The sequence below is a fragment of the Lynx rufus genome, unplaced genomic scaffold (genome assembly GCF_022079265.1).
Source record: "Lynx rufus isolate CCGP_SWC_20201006 ecotype Redwood Valley unplaced genomic scaffold, mLynRuf1.p SCAF_7, whole genome shotgun sequence".
In the NCBI taxonomy this organism is placed as follows: domain Eukaryota; kingdom Metazoa; phylum Chordata; class Mammalia; order Carnivora; family Felidae; genus Lynx; species Lynx rufus.
Genome location: NW_025814889.1, coordinates 95904964 through 95928250, shown reverse-complemented (window position 1 = coordinate 95928250; position 23287 = coordinate 95904964). Strand labels below are relative to the sequence as shown.

At 41.1% G+C, this 23287-nt stretch overlaps 1 protein-coding gene across 3 annotated transcripts in view; it reads right to left on the bottom strand.

Moving 5' to 3' along the window:
- The window catches only part of LGR5 (leucine rich repeat containing G protein-coupled receptor 5), a 131200-nt gene extending 127762 nt beyond the window's left edge, over window positions 1-3438 (bottom strand). For all 3 annotated transcript variants that reach the window (XM_047066590.1, XM_047066591.1, XM_047066592.1), the window contains exon 1: window positions 3227-3438. In XM_047066590.1, the coding sequence (XP_046922546.1) occupies window positions 3227-3438 (212 nt within the window). The remainder of the gene's footprint in view (window positions 1-3226) is intronic.
- Window positions 3439-23287: the final 19849 nt, after the last annotated feature.

The window sequence follows — 23287 nt, the reverse complement described above, 5'->3', positions numbered from 1 at the left end:
AGCTACTTTATTTCTGACAGATCACTACTGGTAGATTGAGGTGTATTAAACATTGTAAACAATTATTGCCTGCTTTTATGTCTCAACCCTAGTGTTTTCCTTATTTTATTTAGAGTGAGCTTTATTAGCCTATTTATTATTTTGTGTCATCAGAGCCCAACACAATTGGAAGAGAGAGAGAGAAAGAGATAATGAGAAAGAGAGAGAGAGAGACAAGGAAGGAGAGAGAGAGAGATTAAGATTGAGATTTTCCAGTGTTTCCACCATGTTCGGTGGTCCAATTAAAGATCTACTGGGAATGCAGTGCAGTAAGAAAATAGAATTAATATCAATGTTTAGAGTGGCTTAAGACTGAGATTTTCTGGGGGAAAAAGATTATAAAACTGGACATAAATAGCTCTTGCCTTATGTGAAGAGATTTAGGAAACTTTCTTTACCTATGAGTCTAACTGGCCAGTTATCAGATTATGGCAAGTCCATTTGCCAAATGTTTACAGCTGCAACTTGCCATCATCAATCTGTTTGAAGAAAATTAAATGCTTGTTCTTTTGTGGGGAGGGGAGGAAGATTAAGAGATAATATTTCGACTCAAATAAATGGTGATAACCTGCTACAAACAACAGAAGACAGTAGTCTGGCTTTTTACCCACATCAGTCCTGGCATACTTCCATGTTCTCGCCAAAGCTTAATTACCACGGGGCCCCAGTGGTTAAGGGACTATAACTCAGTGGTCTCTTTCAAGAGCAGAGGGAAATTATTTCTTAAAATAAGCAAACCACTACAATACACGCTTATTTATTTGAATATGAGTAAATAGAAATTTCTCTTTTAGGCTATGAGTGTGTAAGTGAAGGCAGAAATGGGTCAGATAATTCTAGGTGTAACCAAAAGAGGGCACCATCTGCCCTTAACGTCTGCACAGAGTTCCTGTAGTCGTAAAAACAAAACCCAAAAAACCCCTAAACCCCTCAACTCACAAAGAAAAGGCATCCCGTAGCTCCTGACATTTTGTCCGCTAAAGGAGACCAAATTCTGAAATCGCACGTTATGAAGAACATCACTTTGGATACTTATGTCAGGACTCATTTCTACATTTAGCACTCCTTTTGCCTGAGATGTTAGCCACGAGAAGCAAGTATTTAACATTCTCTGTGACACTTTTCAGACACTTTGAGATGAATATTTCATAGGGCACTGAGAAAATTTCCCCTTAGGCCAGAGTGCAGGCTATCATCAAACGGCAGGACAAAAAGATGACAATTAACTTCCTAATGGGATCTTAACTCCAAGGGGCTATCTATAATGATAGATAGATAAGGAACAGTGGCAGGATGATCTGACACATGGAGGACACAGTTAAATGCATTTGAGGTATGTGGGAAATAATTTGAAACAGCATTTGGTACCAACTTTTAGTAACAGAACAAATGTTCATTCTTTCAAGTGGGAGAAAAAAGCATCCTGACGCTACTCACAAATTTATTTTCTGTATTCTTAAACATGCTTTATAACAAGTGCATGATTTAAATAGTTAAGTGTTGGGGGGGGGGAATTGCACACCTCTCTTGCATATAATCAATTTCCTCAGGGTGATGGGGAAGAAGAGTTCCAGGCTCTTAAGGGTAGTTGCCAAACTGCTCTCAAAAATTCACTATACAGAAGACCACGGGATTCTTGAAACAATGAGTTTAGCATTTAAACCAGAGACTGGGGATGAGCATTTCACTTCGTAGTACCGGCAGCTGTAAATGTGAATTCTTAGAGAACGGTCAGAACAAATAATTTTATAATCCTCTCAAGTAAAGAAAAGCACCCCAAATAGTTTTATGGTCAGATAAGAAGGAGACTGCCATTTGCTAATACTAAACTCCAGTTTCTTTTCAATGAAATATTAAAGCAAACCGAAAAATTTTTTTTCTTTCTTTCTCATTCTGTCTCTAGAAAAAGAATCACTATCTAGTGAATGGCGTTGTGCAAGCCTCTTCATGTTTCTTTTCTCCAGAAAACAACTAAACACAGGAAAGAACGAGTTCACAAACATCCCAACTCGCCCCTGCCAAGGTACATCAGAGAAGCCGAAACCAGGATTGCGTGGGCTTGGGGTGGGCTCACCGCAGTGATTCGAATTAAAACCTAAACGTGTCACCTTGAGACTACGAGTACCCTTTTTTCCAGGGTGGCCCCGACCCTAGTCTCTCTGCCCGAAGGAACCGAGCCTCATATGCTCCACGGATTTGAGGGGAGTTGTCGCCTTGGTTTCCGAGAATCGGGTTCCTCCTGGGTCACTTCATCTAACCCAACCACCTGTTACCCTTCGGGCCTAGGTTTTCCAGAGACAAAGTTACGGACTGAGCCGCTGCCTGGTCTTCGCGGTTGGGGCTTCGGAGGCTGTGGTGGGGGGCGGAGGGGTGGGAGGAGCCCCGAAGGATGACCGAGAGCTTCGGGTCTCCTCCGGGGTGTCGGCGTCGCTGTTTACCCTCCCCACCGCCTTCAGCCCACTTCCCTTTTCCTCCCGGGGAGGAGGAGATGGTTAAAGATTACACCGTGGCCGCGGGCACTTCAAAGGGCGGCTCGGGCAGCCAAAGGTGAAGATAACGTTCTGGCAGCTCTAATCAGGGTTTGTGGTTGCCACATTTTAATCACTTCATTAAAAAAAAGAGAGAGAGAGAGAGAGAGAGAGAGAGAGAGAGAGAGAGAAAGAAAAAAGAGAAAGAAAGGAAGAAGAAAGGAAGAAAAAAAGTTTCCATCACACGCCCATGCAAGGGATGCACAGCAAGTTCTTTTGGGGGTGGGCAAGCTGGAGTTCTCCTTTGGGGAAACTTTTTACAGGTCTTGGTGGAACGCGGCTGGGCGCGGAGGGGAGGTTGGGGCAGCGATCAACTGGGCAGCCCGTCCTTAGGTTCCAGGCTCAGGGGCGCAAATGCCCACGGAGCAGGCAAATGCCTGCACCGGGAAGACTTCGACCTGCGACCTGCCTGGAGCTGGACCGGCAAGCTGCGAGCACTGGCGCTTTTCGGGGCTTGCACCCGAAGCAGTTTCTCCGCGGGCCCTTAGAAAGTGCGCGCGTGCTCCCCCGAGACACGTGCATTTCCCAGGGGCCCAAACACGTCTGTCCAAGATGCCCTCTGCAAACCAGTCCACCCCCTCCAGACCCCCGGGCCGGTCTGAGGCTAACTTCCCTTCCCCTAATTGCCCCCTTCCCGGAGCCGAGGGGGGCGCACTTACAGGTAGGAGGTGAAGACGCTGAGGTTGGAAGGCAGCTCCGAGAGCCCCAGGTCGGAGCAGTCCACCCTGAGCAGCATCCTGCCGTCGGGCTCGCACTGACAGTGCGCGGGGCACCCCCGCAGCAGCGCGCCCGGCCTCGGCGAGCCGCCCCCGGCCGCCAGCTGCAGCAGGACCGGCAGGGACAGGAGCACGCCGACCCGGGAGGTGTCCATGGTGCCCGGGCGGGGGGCCGAGAGCGGGGCGCGGGGGGAGGGCAGCGTCCGGGTTGCCGCCGGCCTCTGCGGCTCGGAGGGCGCCCGCAGCGCGGGGCGCCGCGCTCCTGCCCCACCGCGGGGGCGCCGAGGAGAAGCGCGGCGGGGCCGGGCCGTGCCCGCTGCCGCCACGCGGGCCTCCGGCTGCAGCCGCTGCAGGGGCAGAGAGCGTTGCTGCTGCAGGCGGCCTGCTCTGTGTGGAGCAGCATCTCCGCTCGCACGCTTGTTTTTTAAAGCGCTCCGGGCCGAATTGCGCGCCCAGTGACGTCAGCGCAGCCCGGCTTCCCAGGCACCCCCCGCCCGGCCTCCCTTTCCCTCCTCCGGCCCCCTCCCTCCTTTCCCGATCCCGGGCCGGGAGGCGGCTGGCGGCACGAGGTGCAGGCGAGTTCTCGGCGCTGGGGCTTGGTCGCCGAGGGGCGCATTCTGGCTCTCTGCACCGTGTGAGGGCCAGGGGACCCCCACCTTCATTCCCTTATGCGTCTCGGTGACCCGGATCCCAGAACAGAAAGGGACCTGCCTGAGGGACACAGATGCTCAGGGACCGAAGGATGCTGCACACTTTCTCAAAGACCACTTCTAATAATGGATGGAATACATGGAGTGATTTAAAAAAAAAAAAAAAAGACTAAAATTCAATCCAGAAAAATAGTTAAAGTTATCAGGGTAAGGAGGCAGGCATTCCCGGGCGAACGATGGGTGGCCTTTTTGATCTTTACCTCAGGGCACACAGTGTAGCTCGCTTTTGCCCTAAAATCAAAGTGCCAGGTTAATGGCTAAATAAATACGGCTTATGAACAAGTGCTGCAATGCTGCCTTCCTAACTCTTGGGGCGAGAAGTCCAAGTGGCTATTTTTTTCAAACTGACTTAAGATCCCCCGGAAGTCACCTTTGGTAAGGCAATGCCTCGACCAGACACACAGATGGCTGTTTGCTTTTGCTTAGGGGGCCTTTCTTCCCAAGTGCCCCAGGGTTCTCAAAGTGCAGGCCCCGCAGGTGAGAGGCACTGACTGGGCTCCGAGAACCCCTGCCCAGTACCCAGTGCAAAATGCGTGTTCTCACACACTTCAGCACGTGTCCTACAGTGAACCTGCAGAAGAAAGAAAAAGGACTTAGGGCTTTCTTGAAGAGAGGGCCTCAGTGGGAACCAGTCAACCGTCTCCAGACCTGAGAGAGTGGCTCAAAGAGGTGACAGCCCAAGCCTGTCACATCAACTCACAACATTGCACAATTTTCACTCTGGGGCACAATGCCTCCTTGCTTCAGGAAGGTGGAAAACCCTTTTGGCTCTCAAGCCCTCTCAATATTCTTCTACTTAGCCTTTCCCACCAAATTTCTCATAGAAACTTCTGAATTTTCCAATTGGGAAGCTATTTTTCCTTTTTGTTAGGTATATCCACCCTCTTTCACTGAAGGAACGACCCTCAAAACGGGCTGATCACCTGTGGAACTTTTATGATAATATAGGTACCTAGACCTATATTCAGTATTCTGAACATGTCCTTTTCTTGGGTGAATCCCATCATTAGCAAGTTTGTAATTCTCTGGATTAGATGGAGGGACAGAGAGGCTAAGAATTATAAACTCCATCCTCCTCATTTTGCAAATAAAGAAACTGCAGCCCCCCAAGATTTGGGGAAGTTTGACAGTGGCTGCTGAAAACTGTGAGTTAACCCTGGTTTTGGGCTATCTGTCCTGGACTGTTTCTTCACTTGTCCCTGTTCACACCACATCCCCTACCATCACTTTGCTTATTCTCACATTATTTTTGTTTCTTCAGCCATTCCTTCCACGTGCATAGAATGCCTACTAATTACCTATTTTCCTTCCCTTTTTTTTTCTTTCCCCAGCTTACCTATTTTGTAAGCACAACTCAAGACATATTCTTTCTGTGAACCCTCCCATGTATGACCTTAGTCTGCATTAATCATCAGGAAACCAGTATTTGTCGAATGACTATGATCACGATGAAGTGGCAATGTCACGGAGCTTGCAGTCTGAAGGGGACCACAGACTCTGAGCATGAATCCTGCGGAAGATGAATCTCACTGAACAGTATGTTATAAATACCATAAAACTTAGTTCTGAAGTTTTCTTGAAAGCATATTTGTTGTGTGTTGCCAACTTTATTGTAACAACTTTGGAGGCAGGGAATGGGCCATTTGTCTTATCTTTACCTGTAACACTGAAGCTCACAGTAGTGACCGCAAACCTCACAAATATTTACTGGCTGATCGATTTATCAACACAGGCATCCAAATATGGTTGTGTCCACCGTCTGCCTAAAAACTTTTGGCAATACCTTCTTGACTTCAGGGTTGCTGAAAAGGGCACAGCACTTTAGTTGTAGAATGAATCAGGCAGAACCGACCTGAATGTAAGTTATGCCAGTTTCAGGCTATTTGATCAGAGGTACAGAAAGAGCCCACCTGAGTCGGTTACTTTCTCTGTAAAAGGGGGATAATTATTCACCAGTGTTGTTCTAAAGGTGAAAATGTCTGGAACTTGGTCTAGAGCAGAGTAGACTTTCAATCTGTGTTAGTGCCTTTCCTCTTCTTTCAGGAATTGAAGCTCGTTAATAAATTCATGTAGAGCAGAATTTCTGATTCAATTATGTGGGGGCAGACAACTGTGCTGAATGAAGCCAGGGATAATGAGTATGTATGTATGTATGTATGTATGTGTCTATCTATCTATCTATCTATCTATCTATCTATCATCTATGTACTTGCCCAATATTTCTTCTCTCTCCTTTTGGTAGGAACACTCCACGCTTCTCCTTGGAAAACTACCTCCCAAACCTGAAGTAGTTCTGGTAGTATCTGAAGTATCTTGAACTATCTATTATGCGGTTCTGCCTCCCACCCCCCCCCCCCCCCCCGCCCCGCCCCGGGCAAGTATACAACCCAAGCAAAGCAGTCTGAATCTGTCTGGGGGATTGTTATAGACCCTGGGGTGAGAAGATCTTCTCTGGCTTCTTGAGCTGGAAGGACAAGGAAATTTGGAGTCAGGGGGGTTGCCATTCTGCTATAGAGAAAACTCACTGGATATTATCAACATTAGCAAAGAGAGAAGCGAAATCCTAGGGTCATCTTTTAAACACCTGAATCTAAGGCTGTTTCTACCCATCATCTCCAAATTGGTGAATCAATCAATTTTGTTTTGTTTTGCTTGAGGTAGTGAATGAGGATTTAGTTGTAATCACTTGCGAGCAAGAATGCTCAGTAAAAACCTGGAAGCATAGGAAGTGTGAACATTGAAGAGTGACCTGATGAAGTCCCAAGGCCTTATAAAGCTTAAGAGATAGAAAATCACATAGATTGAAAATAAGAATGATATGGCTAATAGTAATTTTATTGCCTGAATGCATGTATGTTAGTCACTTTATCTTAACTATTAAAGATGAAAATACAGCAAATCAGATTCCTTGAACACTGGGGGAAAAAGTTCTAGCAAGGACACTGAGCAGTAGTCTCCCTGTTTTGTGGCAAATACCATTTAATTTGTAAGATCAGGTTCTCAAATTGCATTCTAATGACCATCAGCACTGATTTAGCCCTTTACACATTCATATGGTTTCACTGGGTCCTCATAAAACCTTATAAAAAAGATATTGTTCTTACTCCAAGTTTAAGGAAAGGCAGTGCAAGTGGTTTTCCTAATGGTGACCAGTAAGTCAGTGATAGAACTAAAATTCTAACCCGAGTCTTATGACTTTAAGTTGTTTCCCAAATCCCTTGGGAATTCTAACCACCACCCCCTCCCCACCTCCGCCACATATGTAGAGAGCAAGACTTAAACTGGATAAGATCTTGGGTTTACTGTCATTTCACTGAGAAAGAAATTTATGTACTTTTTAATTTTTGTTTTTTAAAGATTTTATTTTTAATCAATCTCTACAGTCAATGTGGGGCTCGAACTTACAATTCTGAGACCAAGAGTTGCATGCTGTACCAACTGAACCAGCCAGGCACCCCATCACACACACACACACACACACACACACACACACACACATATATATATATATATTTTTTTTTTTAAAGGAAAGTATAATCTTTAGTACTGCAATGGAGCAAATTGGAGTAGAGATTAGTGGCTTTTTATGTAAAGAGTAGGGGCAAGTATATATTCAGCCTTTTTCCTCTTAAATATCTGCATTTCTATTTTCTCTTGACAATTCAGGAATACATGCTGGTGAGATGGCAGAGAAAAGCAACAATACCCTTACTTGTGATAGTAAAATTAGTAGGCTAAGGTAGACTCATTTAGCATTTTGTCTGGGTGAAATTGTCCTTATTTATGATTTTGGAAGGTATCTCAGTGTTAATGAGTTGGTATGTAATAGAATAGCTCACCCAGAATTCAAATCACTTATTCCTTCTCAGACTCTTTGATTGCAAGTTCCTAAAATCAATTCTGGTAAAGTGCAATCTGGTACGTGTCTACTTTGTGGGCTTGCTAAATGGATGATTTCCTAATTCTTTAATCTTTGATAAAAGTCCACAACTAAAAACATTCATGTGCACCACAAGAATTACTAATAAGCTTAGTTGAAGCATGCCAGGATAATTTTAGTTAACAGGTAAGTCAATATTTCTTTTACAAGTATAGTGAAATAGTGTTTACACAACTGGTGGGCTATTATGGACTTATTTAACTTGTTTGAAAGAGTGTAGAGCCCATTATTTGCCCTGCTCATTTTACATTCATGATATAATCAGGCTTATGCTGAATTTCTTAACTTCCTTTCACCAACACAGTCTAATTAATTGAGAAGGGAGGAGGATTTAAGAATAAAGGTCTATTTTCTTTCTGAATTATTTATTTTGCAAGAAAGCATTAGTTCAGCTAGTTCATTACTTTGAAATAGCCTATTATATAAAATCAATTGGATCTGTCTTTGATTTTATCCAACGTAGAGGAAACCTCTAAATATATCCACATGTTCACAACATGCTAAAAGAAAGGACAGTGGTATATGATATTATCAATTCTTTAGCTCATTTTGATCTCCTTGTCTTAGTTCATGTATGATAATGAACATGGTTCTTCTGGTATGCGGCCCGCTTCCTGAGAACATATGTCCAATCAAACTCACATGTAAACCAGGGGTGGATTTTCTTTTCAAACTAAGAATTAAAGAAATGAGAAAAAGATAATAAAATACTTCAAAATTAAATGACCTTACTGCTTATTCACACACTTTATTAAATTCTGCTATATACTGCCTGAGTGTCCAGACAAACTCTTCCATATGCCCAATATGATGGATCTTGTCCTGGTCTTTTTAGAGGTACACTTCTTGGACTTTTAACCATCTGCCATGTCCACATGCTCATATTTAAATGGCAGAGCTCAGACAGAGCATAGGCCTTACTCCAAAATGATGAGGTGCTAACAGGTTCCTATTCACAGAACTGCTTCCCCCATGGCCTGTTGCTACAGTATATTCAAATCCACAACCCCTCCTCTGCAGTTCTGAAATCCTAAGAGCTCTGAAAAGAGAAAGATTTTCTGAAACAAATTTGGTGGCACAATCTGAACTGAACGGATATGAGTCTGTCTTTCTTACATTTCATGTGAATATTCCCCCAGGTTGCTGCAGAAATATCGATGTGCTTAATTGCAGGGTGCTACCCTGGGTTCCATATAATATATAGGATATCATTCTCAATATAGTTCATTTTTTAAATCTTCTAAAATTCTGCGTGTGGCAACATCTGTGACTCTGATGTTTTTGGTAAAGGGATTATGGACCTATAGATAGTTATATTTGGAATATTTATTTCATTAACAATTTTCAGAGGAAAAAGAAAGACAAAAAAGGAGGATTAGAACTCGTAACTTTAAGAGCAAGACTCAGAGGAGAAAGGAAGTAGTCATCTCAGGTGAGAGAGTGGCCATCACTGAACATGGTGCCCTTTGCAAAGTACAGGGCAGAAACTTTCTGTCTCTTGCTCTGGACACATATTTGTGAAACGGCTAGTAGAAAACATTTTAGATGTCAGAAGTTAGCTCTCTCGAGGACTAGAGAATAAATAATGATCGGTACGCATATTTGAGAAAAGAAAAGCGAGATGTTAGAGTAAAAGGAGAAGAAATTGTAGAGCATACCTGGAAGAACAAATTTCTGGATTTTCAGGATTTGTAAAGTAAAATAAACAAATACAGAGCACGCTGTTTCCCAAAACGCTTTATTTTGATAAGTCTGGTGTGTTTTAATTGAGTATGCATAGTAGCATTTCACTGCAATTACAATCTCATAAAGCAGGGCAAAATATATTGCACAAACATTGTGGTTCAAGTAAATGAGTCATAATAAAACATTGTCCAGATTGCTGCAATTAAAATTTACAGAAACCTTTTGTTGAATGTTGTTAGGTTTGTGGATTAATAAAATGAGCCTGTTTGTTTTAATTTTTCTTTCACTACGACTAACATTTTGATTTTAAGTTTCATAGATTTTTCTTCTTTTGCAGAGATTTTAGATTGGTCCTTGGCAGAAAGAAATCTCATTGCAGTTTCAAGAGATACATATTTTCTAAGAGACGATCCCTTTCCTTCCTTATCAACCTTCACTGTCCTTTGTTTACATTCTCTCTGTTTTTCCCATTCCCGTTTTCTACCTAACTTCCCATCAGGATTGCTGGGAATGGACAGAAGAGCAAGAGGGTCATTGGCTGGGTCACCTAGGGGAAGGGCAGCGCAGCACCATCTGGAGTTTGGGTTGTCACAGACCAGGATTCAAATCTCTGCTCTGTCATCTCCAAGCTGTGGAGCTTGGACCAACTTTATCCCTGAGGCTCAGTTTCTTCATCTGCAAGACGAGGACAAATAAATAGGATCTACCAAGTTTGTAGGACTGTTAGCAGAACAGGGGCTAATGCATTACAGGGTTTTGCATGCAGTAAGCACTTAATATATGGTAACACTAAGGGCCTTTCCATGATTGGAAAGTAAGAGTTTCTAAAGTCTTAAGAGCTTTTTCCTTAAGAAAGGCTGTTCAACTTTGTAGACAGTGTAGGATCAAAACTGGCAAGTAGAACTTTCACTTTTATTTTTCTTTTGCTAATGACATGGGTACTTGGAACATTTACTGTGGATTCTCATCAGAGTAGAATATATCATGAAATTTTGAGTTCACCTTGATTGGCAACATTTGCTAGTGAAAGAGTCTGAGTTACATTTAGCATGCCTCAGTTTTCACTTTTAGTAAAGCCTCAGTTCCTAGTTTTAATTGGAGTGTAGTTAATCAAAGGTAACTCTTGCATATGGGATAGATGCCCGGCACTGGGAATGGGGAATAAATACATATGGTGCCTGCCTTCAAGTAATTTATCATTAGGTTGAGAAGACAGATGTGGAAAACAGATTGTTAAGATGCAGTATGCAGAATACAAGGATGAAAAAAATGCTCTTCGGGTAATCTACCTTAGAGAAGGTCTTCATGGAAAACGGCACCAGGAATTCATTAAATGAAGGGGCTTGGAAGGATATCCTTGGGAGTTCAATGGTGACAAAATGTAATCTTTAGATGATGAGTAGGGTGACTCTAGCTTAGGGTGAACTTGTGGGAGGCTTGGGAGACAAGCATAAGGTAAATCTGGAGAGATACACCAGGGAGGATGATTATGAGAGGGGGTGCTAAGTGCCATTTTAGTAAGCTTGGGCTTGATCCTGGTACAACTAAGGGCCCAGGCATCTTATTGCAGGGAAATGACATCATCATGTTTCATCTTTGGGAAGAGAACATCAGGGTCTGCACAGGGAACTGTTGGAGAGGTCAGAGATGAGTTGTAGGCAGGGGCAGGACTCAGGACTTGTTGCTGATTTGAGTATGCAGAGGTGAGCAGGAAGCAGCCGTCAGCATATAGGAGTAGACATGGGGAGGAGACAGGTGTTAGATTTCTGGGCTATTTCTGGGGCAGAATTGGCAGAACTTGGTGACTGTGGTGACTCCAGGGAACAGAACAGCTGTAACATCTCTTTTGTCACTAGCCTGGGAGATTGGGTAGATGGTGATTATTCACTGCAAAATATTGTTACTATTCTTGAGTCCTTATTTGTGCCAGGTGCTGTGCTAAGTGACTTAAACACATTCTTTTTCTCATTTATACCTCTCAACCTGTAGGGTAAATATAATTACCCTCTTAAACAAATAAGGAAAATGAGGCTCAGAGAAACCAAATAACTTTCCAAAGTCACTCTGCCAATAAGTGGCAGAGTTGACATTGAATCTGTGGTCTACTGGACTCTGAAGCCATGCTTTTAAGCCCTGGAAAAGGAGCGGGCTTTGAAAAGAAGATCGTAAATTTAACTTTGGATATGTTGAGTTTGCAGTTGAGAAAAGTTTCTAAAATCATGAAAAGTGCCGACCCTAACATGCACCTTTGCAGCTTCAAATCTTTCTTGATGTGGACTCTTTGATTTGAGCCAGACATAAATTCTTGATTATGGGCCTGATGCAACAGCCTCTCTGTTTGCATTGCTTTCTCCCAATGGTAGAGTAGATGCAGGGCTCTAAAAACCCAAAAGATTTTTATTTTTTTTAAATTTTTTTTTTCAACGTTTATTATTTATTTTTGGGACAGAGAGAGACAGAGCATGAACGGGGGAGGGGCAGAGAGAGAGGGAGACACAGAATCGGAAACAGGCTCCAGGCTCTGAGCCATCAGCCCAGAGCCCGACGCGGGGCTCGAACTCACGGACCGCGAGATCGTGACCTGGCTGAAGTCGGACGCTTAACCGACTGCGCCACCCAGGCGCCCCAAAAACCCAAAAGATTTTTAGACACAGGAACTGTGTCAGTGTCCTAACCAATGATGGTGGCAAATATTTTTGGCAAAATTTTTTCCTGAAGTTCTTTATCATATTTGAGCTTTTCCAGTCACATTGTGACTGAAATTTGATGCATGTTGAAGGTGTAAATGCCACCCCCCCCGTTTTTGGATGGGACTGAGCTTTATATATTATGCTAGTAATTTAACATTTTTTTTCTTATAAAATGTCTTTTTTTTTTAATTTTTTATATCATTGGGCTGCAATATAGTTTCTGAAGGCATTCTATAAATGTTTGTTTGATGAGTCAGTTACAAGAGCAATACCAGATGTGTAGTGAAGGGACTATTCCTTAGGAGGCTTACTTGGGCAGCCAGGTAGGGGCCTGATTGAAGGGGGAAGGTGACAGAAAGACCACTGACTCAGTGTAAACTCACTGAGTACTATTATGTACCAGTATATCAGCTAGAATGCAACAGATAGAGAAGTTTCCAAGCTGACTATTTGGGAGAAAGATGGTGCTATTTAAAAATGAGCAGATTTGGGGAAGAAGAGTCCAGGTTTGAGTTTGAGTGGCCTCAGACTCCTTTGGCTATTTAGGCTGGTGCCTCAGAGAGAGGGCAGGGATAGATGTCCTTATGTTTGGGACTTCTGGTAATGAGGTGGTCATGGTTGATTCTGATATTGAAAGATGATGGATGTAAGTGTGGGGACTGATGAAATTGTGGAGGAAGAGATTATAGATACATATTTAACATTTGTTCAGCACTGACTACTGTCAGGAACTGTTCTAAGCATTTTATAGATACTATCTCACTGAATCCTTACAACAACCCAATGAGAGAGGTACTATTAGCATCCCCACTTTATAGAAATGCCCATTTTATAGATGAGGAAACTGCAGCCCAACATCACACAGCTCCAAAGTGTTAGATGTGGAATGTGATGCCAAGCAGGCTGACTCTATACCTGTGTTGTTAGGTCCTACTTTATGCTGCTGGCTAGACTGAATTAAAAGAGAAAACACATCTGAGGATGGTCAGTGCTTAGAGCAGATGTCAGGAAGGGGAGTTAGCAGACACCAAAAAGGAGCAGTTAAAAGAAGGCATTGGAAAGAAGTTCAGAGAGGCTGTGGCCAGGATGATGGGTAGGAACAACGTCAGATACTACAGGCATTTTGTGTCTGTTGAAAGATACGTTGTTATCGGTATGAAGCAGGCTCAGCGGAACACTAAGGCTGAATCTACCTGGTTTGAAACAAGGTTTGGTTCAGTTACTTAACCAAGAAGAATATTCAGAGAAGTACGGTTATTAAGCATTTAGTGCCTGGTTGGTTGATAATAGTCTGTACTTACATTTAAATACTCTTAGTTTTTCAATGCCAAGACTAATTACTGATCAATGGAAATTTGATATAAGCACACCCTCTAATAAATTTGAATACCTGGAGGAATAATTTATTTGAGGGAGAGGAAAATCTGACCCCTGTGCTTTCTGCTGAAAAGAAATGCATTTAATAATTTAGGGCCTGAACAGAAAAGAAAACTACAACTGGAATTGGGTTTAACAAAATTATGGCAAATTAAGCACACGCCTGAAGGAAAGTTACAAATGACTCGCAAGTATTACTTCAGTGTTTTAATGAATAAATGTGTAATTCCAAAACCACCTCCCTCAAGACTACTCTCTTAATGCAATTCAGTAAGAATTTATTAACCACTATTACAGCCTCGTGTGCTAGGCACAGAGTGCTATAAAAGGGACAATTATTTATTTGTTGAATAAATATTTATTGAGAACTTACTCTGGGCTTGGCGCTGTGTTTGGCACTAGAAATACAATGGAGAAGTAGAACAGAAATGTGGCCTCCTGAAGCTAGTGGTCTAGTGGGAGTGACAGACAATGATTAAAAACAGACACACACAAATAAATATTTGTTAACAAACTGACCCGAGTGCCATGAATGATCTTTTTGGGAAACAAGATTTGCCAGTGAAAGAATAAAATAAAATCCCATGCAAAAATGAACTACATTTCTTAGAATGGTTTTTATACCATTAATTTGTTTAGCAATCCATCTTCTCATAGACAGAAGGGAACAGTAATCTAAACACTAATAAAACTATTATTCTTCTCAATTAGTGGGGGTACAGTTTTACTTTGTACCTACCTTTTTTGTTTAGGCATTTTTTCTCTTTTTATTTTTCCATGGCTTCTGAAGCTGTATAACTGTAGGGGGTGGCTGGTTGATTGCAAGTTCATTCTAATGGCAAGTAGAAAAAGAAAATGGAGCAAGGAATCATATTGATAAATGAGGTTTTAACACCTCAATTTTAAGGCTGCTTTAAGTGTTGTAAAAGGTGTGTGTGTGTGTGTGTGTGTGTGTTGTCTTCAGCATGGAGATATGTAACTATATTAAGTAGCTGAACTCCCCTAGATACTTATTAAGTTAAATCTTTTGAAGGCAAGATCAGTGTTTTCTACAGACTGTCAAAAAAATCTCGAGTGACCACTCTACTGCCCAGTCACCACAGACAATCAGTTGTTAATTGACACAAATGTTGATGTCTGATGTTGTTTTATACTGTGGATTTGTCTATATATAAAATGTCAGAAAAGGTTGTATTTTTCCACGAAATTCAAAACATTTGACAACATGTTTTTATTCCATTTCCAAATGCTTTTCAACCTTCACACTGAGAGCCTGTGCTCATAGCCCAAAACAGAACATGTTGCAAAAATCTGTCAAGTCTTAGTTCAGAGGAATAGGTATATTAGTTATAAAGAAAAAAAAAGTGAATATCACAGACCTTGAAATGGAGACAAATCCAAAAGAAGAGACCACTTTGAAAAGGAAAAAAAATAAACAACTTAGTTTATTATGAAGTATAAATGGAAAATTTATATAATATGATTTCTAAAATTAACTTGTCATTCCTTAGAAACCATCGAGATAGGCAAAAATTTTCACTGAGAGCCATTTACAATGTAAAATTTTTGTTTATTTTACGTAATGTGGGTAAGACAGTAGAAATCATTTAAAAGTATTAAAAAGGGCACTTCCTTATAGTAACTTTAGAATAGTAAAGGAGAACATTTATTCTAATAGTAATATGTTGTTAATATCTCTGACTAACGTAAGATCTTAGACCAGTGTACTGGCCAGAGCTCTTGGATGGCTTTTTGGAAGGGTCTGAATTTTGTGAAGTACTAGGGGATAGTAAAAACCAAAAGCAAACATGAAAATCCAAAAAATGTAGTTAATAAAAACTTGTGAGGGAATGTTCCATGTCCTGTGACTTGTCCTCCTGTCTATTTCACCTCAGTTCTGGGTTCTAGGAAGAAGAAATAGATGGCTTTCATTCCACTGAAAACTCTGCCGACAGGAGGGAAACTGCTCCCTGACTTCCAGTGAAATTCTTATCTTTATTAATTATCATTCCCAAAAGGGGCTGCTTTGTGAAGAATCACTGTTACCCCCAAAGAGAAGCAAGAATGGTAATCCTTGGAAGAAATAAAGCAGCGCCATATTGCTAAGGCTGAAATTCTACTTTGATATATAAACTAAACTTAGCGAGGTGCTATAAAAAGAATGTGTTTGCCTAGTGGGTTATATATATTTTGTATGTATATGTATACACAGACACACACACAGACACACACAGACACAGACACAGACACACACGTATACACACATAGACAATTGGATGCTAAGGGACCAACTGTTAAGTGTGCTATCATAGATTTTGTTTCAGAAGCAAGTTTTTAAAATTTAAAATCGATCTATGTAAGTGCTAAAAGCCTTAAGGCTTTAATTATATTTATGGTTAATTAACATCCTTTTTTTTTTTTGGCATAGGAAAACTACTCCTTCATCATTTTCACCTTTCAACAAACAGTTACTGAGTGTCTGCTAAGGCAAGATATTGTTCTTGGTTCTGGAGACACAGCAAGCAAATAAAACCGATGACAATTCTTACCCTTTACATTCCAGAGAGTTTACATTCTAGAGAGACAGACAATTAACAAAGAGATAACTAAATATATAGGATAGCAGGAGGTAATTAGCTAAAATAAAGCAGGGATGGGGAGGCAGGAAGTGTGTGAGCCAAGAGGGTGAATGCAGTTTTTAGTAGAGTGGCCAGGGCAAGGCCCATGGAGAGGTGACACCTGAGCAAAGACCTGAAGAAAGTAGAAGAGTAGCCTTGCAGACATCTGCACAGAGGGCCTCTTCAGGCTAAATAGTGAAGGCAAAGGCAAGGCCCCTGGGTTGGCAGGAGCAGGCCTGCCATGTTTGAGGGGCAGCAAGGAGGCCAGGGCCACACTGGGGAGGGAAGGGTCATTGCAAGGACTCTGGCTTTTACTCAGTGAAGTGGGAGCAACTGGAGGGTTTGAGCAGAGAAGCAATTTGGCATAATTTACATTTGAAAGAACGATTCTGTGTGCTAGGTGAGGAATAGATGATTTATGAAGAGGGCTAAGTGAAAAGGCAAGGCTGTTGTAATCCAAGCGATGGCTTGGGCCAGCGTGGTAGCAGGGAGGTGATGACAAGTGGCTGGATTAGGGGTTGGATTCTGGATATGTTCTGAGAATAGGGCTGACAGAATTTCCTGATGGATTGGATGTGGGGTTTGTGAGAAGGAGGGAAAAATCAAGGAAGAATTTAAGGTTTTTGACCTGAGCAACTGGACGGATTGAAGTTGCCATTGATTGAGATGGGGAGGCTGTGGGAAGAAAAGGTTTGGGGGGATGGAGAAGGTTGGAATTGAGCATGTTAATTTTGAGAGCATATTATATGTCTAAATGGAAACACTGACTATGTAGTTGAACATATATGTCTGGCATTCAGAGACTCTAGGCTGGAAACCTAAAATTGATAATAGTCAGAATATAGGAGGAATTAACAGCCACAAGACTTTTTGAGATCATTAATGAAACGAGTGTAGAGAGAAAAGAGAAGAGATCCAAGGCCTGAGCCTCAGATACTCTGAAGTCTACTCTATAAATGTCAACTAGGGAGGTTGGGGCACGAAAGCATTATCAGTCCAGTGAGGGAAGAAGGAAGTCAGTAGAATGATGCGTGCTGGGAGCCAAGGGAAGAAAACATTTCAGATGGGAGTGAGTGACTAACAGCAAAATATGCTTCTAATAGATTTAAGAAGAGGGAGAATCGTCTGTTGGGTTTAGCACGGTGAAGGTCATTCATAATTTTCACAAGAGCAGTTTTGATGGAGTGATGGGAACAGAATCTACTTGGAGTAAATTCATCTAACCTTTTTGAAATAGAAGTAATTTAATCTATGTGAAAATATCTGAGATAAATAGAAGCACTCAAAAGTATTCTCTTTGCAAAAGACCAAAAACATACTTTTAGATACGGAGACAAAAAACAACAACTGACATTTACTTAGCACCTACTTGTGCCAGGCATTGTACAGAAGTGCTTTAGAGGCTTGATTTTATCAGACTTTCACAATAGATCTATGAATGAGGTCCCATTTCTCCATTTGACATGAGGAAATTGAAGTTTGCGAAGGTTAAGGGTTATGTGTTTCTCAAGTCATGTAATGAGTAAGTGATAGAGCTGGGGTGTTGAAGTATTTTCATATTTCTGTTAAGGTACACAAGTATTTGTTTCCAAGATATAATTATTGTTTTTAGAAACTAATAGTCTCATTCTTTAGACACTAAGTATCGTTCCTTCATTTCATTCGTTCCGTTTATTTCATGTCATTATTTTTCAAATATGCAGCACTTCTACAATATTGAAAATTTATAGCCAGTTGCTTTAATTGTTGTCTGCTTTTTTTTTTTTGATGCAGAAAATTACCCAAAATGTTTCAATGTATTGAATTAGATTTACAAGGTCATTCATGTTAAAATATTAAAGAGAAAGCAGTGTTCTAGAATGAGTTCTATTTTTTTGTATAGAAGTTTATTTTGAGGAACTTGATTACATTTTTGGAAGTACATACTTAAGACAATGGTATGGAAAGCCATTGAGGATTTAACATGCTCATTTCCTGTTTACAACCACTCTGTGAGGTGGCTATTGTTATCATCTACATTTTACAGATGGGGAACCAGAGATTTGGAGAAGCTGAGTAAATTACCCAGTCACAGAGCTTGTAAGTGGTAGAATAAGGCCTGACCCCACGTCCTCTGAAATTACATTCCATGCTCTTTCCACTACAACATGCATACAAATTTAGTTAATTCCAAAGAACGGCTTGAAATATTATCTTTCCTTATCTGTGTAAAATTGATTACCCTCATTTGATGCACCATTGGAACTCTAACAGCTGGTGCAACAGGGGCCTGAAATTTTAGGAAGCACGTATACATTTTTTAATTAGACAAGTTTTCTCTGGGAAATATGTCAGTGGGTTGATTTTTTTTTCTTTTTTTCTCTATTAGGATTGGTTCTACCTAACCCTATTGAGGACAAAACTGTCCTCAATGTAGCTGGGATTGGTGGTGGTAGAGAACTGCAGTGAACACAGAATTGTGCCATGGATTCTGGAGACTGCCATGAAATGGGCCAGAGATTATATATTGTTTTTCTAGAACGACTCCTACAACTTCCCATTGACCCCTACCCCCACCTCACATTCCATTCACAACAAAATCATTGGTCTCTTTAAATGAGCATGCTCTTCCCACTTCTGCTTTTGAGCCTCTTTAATCAGGCTTCCACTTTATGGCCAGAATGGTCTATTAAAAATGCAACTCTGAGGTGCCTGGGTGCCTCAGCCAGTTAAGCGTCCAGCTCTTCATTTTGGCTCAGGTCATGATCTCAAGGTTCGTTAGATCGAGTCCTGCTTGAGATTCTCTCTCCCTCTCTTCCTGCCCCTCCCCCACTTGGGCACTTACATGTGCACATGCTCTCTCTCTCTCAAAAATAAATAAACATTACAAAAGGCAACTCTGATAAACCACTTATGCGCTTATAATTCTTCAATGGCTCCCCATTATATTCAAGATAAAATACAAACCCCTTACTGCAGCCTACAGGGCCTTACGTGACCTGGCCCTTGTCCTATTCTCCAGCCTCAGACAGCACAATTTCCCCTCAGCCCATTGTGTTCCAGCCCAATGGACTCCTTCAAGTTTTTTCTAGGCTCAGGACTCACATAACACTATTTCACCTGCCCAGAATATTCTCTCCTTTATTGTCCGTGTAGGTGCTAACTTCTTAGAGATCCTCCTTGACCACCCAATCTAAATTAGACCCCCTGTTATCATTTCTCTAACTACCTTGTGCTTTTCCTTTGAAGTACTTAAAACAGTTTAGGACTACATTTTATTTGCATGTTTGTTTAATATCACTTCCCCCCCACATGCACATAAGCCACATGAGGACAGTTTCTATACCTGCTTTTTTTTTCACTATTGCCTGGCTTATAGTAGATATTCAATAGAGTGTCTTGAACAAATGAATGCCCTTTCACAAACTGTTTTCTCAGCCTGGAATGCAGCAAAAAGGATAATTTTGCACCAATATCGTAAGCACTATGATATTACACCTCGAGCAAAGATAGAAGGTGCATGTAAGTAGCTGGTAACGATAAAGGCATTTTATGGGTAGTTATGCTAACTTGATTTTTCTACTGGATTTCATTGACTGCCTTACAAGCAAATGATAGGGAAAGAGCACAGAAGGATTGGGTCAAACATCATATTCTATTCTGTTGTATCTACATACCCTTATGTTATAGAGAACATACAATTGAGAATCTGGGATATGTAAGTGTATCAGCGTGGGTTTCTTTTAAAGAAATGAATATTCATATCAACTTTTATGTCATTTTGTTGGGGGTAAGTAAAGATAAAACTCAGCTACCCTTTATTTTCTCCAAATTTGGAAATACTTTTTCTGTCCTCCCAGGAAACAAGATTGGGAGCAGAGACTGGATAAAGCTATTGTTTTAGCTCCCTCTGCTGGCGGTGAGTGATGCTTTTAGCAGGAGGCGAGTTGACCTTGCAAATACTGCTAAGAAGACCGGGATGGAACTCTACCATTGCGGCTGCACTCCCTCTGGGAAAGGAAGGAAGCACACGTGCTCTGTCTGAAACAATTTTTAACAGCCATGTTGAGATATAGTTTACATGCCACAAAGTTCACCCGGTTGAAGTGTGTAATTCAAGAGTTTTTTAAGCATGTTTGTAGAGTTGCCTAGCTATCATTATAATCTAATTTTAGCACATTCTCACCACCCCCTAAAATAAACCTTCGCTCCGTTTATCCATCACTTCTTATTTCTCCCTCCACTCCCTCTTGCCCCTAGCATCCTGGCAAACACGAACCTTTCTGTCTCTTTAAATTTCCCTATTTTGTACATTTTGTATAGATAGGGTCATATTATTATGAGGTCTTCTTTGACTCCCTTATTTCATTTAGCATACTGTCTTTGAGGTTAACCCATATTACAGCATGTACCAATACTTCATGGATTTTTATCGATAAACAATATTCCATGTCATAGACATACCACATTTCATTGATCTTTTCTTCAATTGATGGACAGTTGGGTTGTTGTCTCCACTTTTTTTTTTGTTGTTATATGTGATGCTACTATGAACATTAGTGTATAAGTTTTTATGTGGGCGTGTTTTCACTTCTATTGTGTGTATACTTCAGAGTAGAATTGGCAAGGTCATATCTATATTTAACATTTGAGGAACTGCCGGATTACTTTCCAAAGTGGGTGCACCATTTTACATTCTCACACACGTTCTCTTTTCAATAGATTTACAAAGTAGTACTTAAGGGGCATCTGGGTGGCTCAGTTGGTTAAGCATCCAACTCTTGATTTCAGCTCAGGTCATGATCTCACGGTTTCTGAGTTGGAGCCCTGCACCAGGCTCTGGGCTGACAGCATGGAGCCTGCTTGAGATTCTCTCTCTTTTCCTTGGCCCTCCCCTGCTTGCACATGTGCATACTCTCTCTCTCTAAAAATAAATAAATCAAGTTAAAAAAACAATTTAAAAGGTAGTATTTGAGAGAAAGAGAACTTAAATTTAATAAATATGACTTATCACTTATTCTTCTATTTTACTTAAGTACTTTTATATTTATTATCTTCATTTGCTTTTTTATTGTGGCCCATTCTCTTTTTCTCCATTACTACTGTATAATCTCTTTAGTTTTCTGTCCTGTAAATTTGGGTGAAGAAATGATATCTAAGTTTCCACTCAACTCAAATATATTAGGTGAGAATGAAAAACCCAAATATTGTCTTGATCACTAGCTTCCTCAATGACACTTTTGTAATATCCTTCTGGGTAAGTAAGTGGCTTAGAGTGTTGACTCTAGAGTCAGATTACCTGAGTTTAGATCCTTGGTTCACCACTTTCTTATTGTATAACCTTGCACAAAGACTTAATTTCCTGTCTTATGTATAAAATGAGAATAACAATAGTCATAATCGAATGGGATTGTTATGCGGACATGAGAAATGAGACAAAGTGCTTCACACAGTGCCAGGTTCAAATGCAGGGAGCTCTCAATAATACTGGCTATTATTATGAGTCTATGTTATTCCCTCTGAGCTCTTTGGACCTGAATTTGGAACTGTAAGTAGGTAGGTAGATGTAGAGATTGCTCCTGGAAAATGATGGCTACTACGTTAAACAGGGGCTCCTTTTTTTAATGTTTATTTATTTTTGAGAGAGAGAGAGAGAGAGAGAGAGAGAGAGAGAAGGAGCAGAGAGAGCAGAGAGAGAGAGACAGAGTGCGAGTGGGGAAGGAGCAGAGAGAGAGAGGGAGACACAGAATCCAAAGCAGGCTGCAGCCTCTGAACTATCAGCACAAAGCCTGATGTGGGGCTCAAACCCACGAACTGTGAAATCACCACCTGAGCTGAAGTCAGATGTGTAACCAACTGAGCCCCCCCAGGTGCCCCAATAAGGGCTCCTTTAGAAAGCAGGGAGAAGAAAAGAATAAACAGTCAGGATGGATGCTGTTGTATGAACATGTACATATGTGGAATCTTCAATCTGTATCTGCATCTTCAGAAGCAAAATACTCAACCTTGGCAAAAATTCTGTGGCATTAAAGGGCTGAAAGATTGGATGAGATCGAGATTTTGAACTTCTTATTAACTTAGCTTCTCTAAAACATTTTTGGGGCCATTTACCCTATTTAAACTCTTATAAAAGCAGTGAGCCCTGTCTATAAAAAATGCTCATATGTGTATGTACCCAAAATCTTCATAAACTTTCAGGGTAGTCATGTACTGAGGCACCGAAGACCACAGAAGTCCATGCTAATAAGTGCTGCATTAAATGTGAAAGATTATTTATGTAGCTCCCCTTTAGGCATTATGAAATTATTTGTTTTTACCTTAAAAAAATTCTACTTTGATTTTCCTCAGAAAACTTGGAAAAAACATGTAAAATCATTGTACTTGAACCTTTGAAATGTCCATTTTTTCTCTTTAAAAAAACTCTTTAAAAAAAGTTTATATTTATGGAATTTAGGGAAAGATAGTATGAGCTTAAGCTCTTAGCACAACAGAGACAAAAAAAAAAAAAAAAAAGATACTCAGAGAACAATGTCATGGCTCCCAAGTATGTAAAGATTCTTGAGCTCAACTGTGAGGAGACGAGACCTGTGTTTATGAGAACCTTGAATGTTTTGTACACAAAGGTAGGAGAGTAAAATGAAGAATGGGATGGCCTTTTCTTCACGCTGGACTGGACGGGGGAGGCGGCACTGAGGGAGGACTGTGGCCCCTTCTGATGTTTCCAGGAGCCTTAATATCTGTGAATCGTCCAAATCTCCTAGGTCTTGCAGCTCTATCAGGTTCTCTGAGACTGTGAAGACAGAGAGGTGGATGATGGCCTGTGCTTTGCAGTTCATTCCCTATTGGTGGAGGAGTTCCCGCTTGATCTCCAGAGCTTGCAATAGATGTGAGATCAGATGTAAAATGAAGGCACTTTTTTCATCTATAGGTAGATGCTCTTAAATGAGGATCATGCCTCAGGATTTCCCCTCTGTTCTGCCTTCTTCATGGGCTACATTTTATTA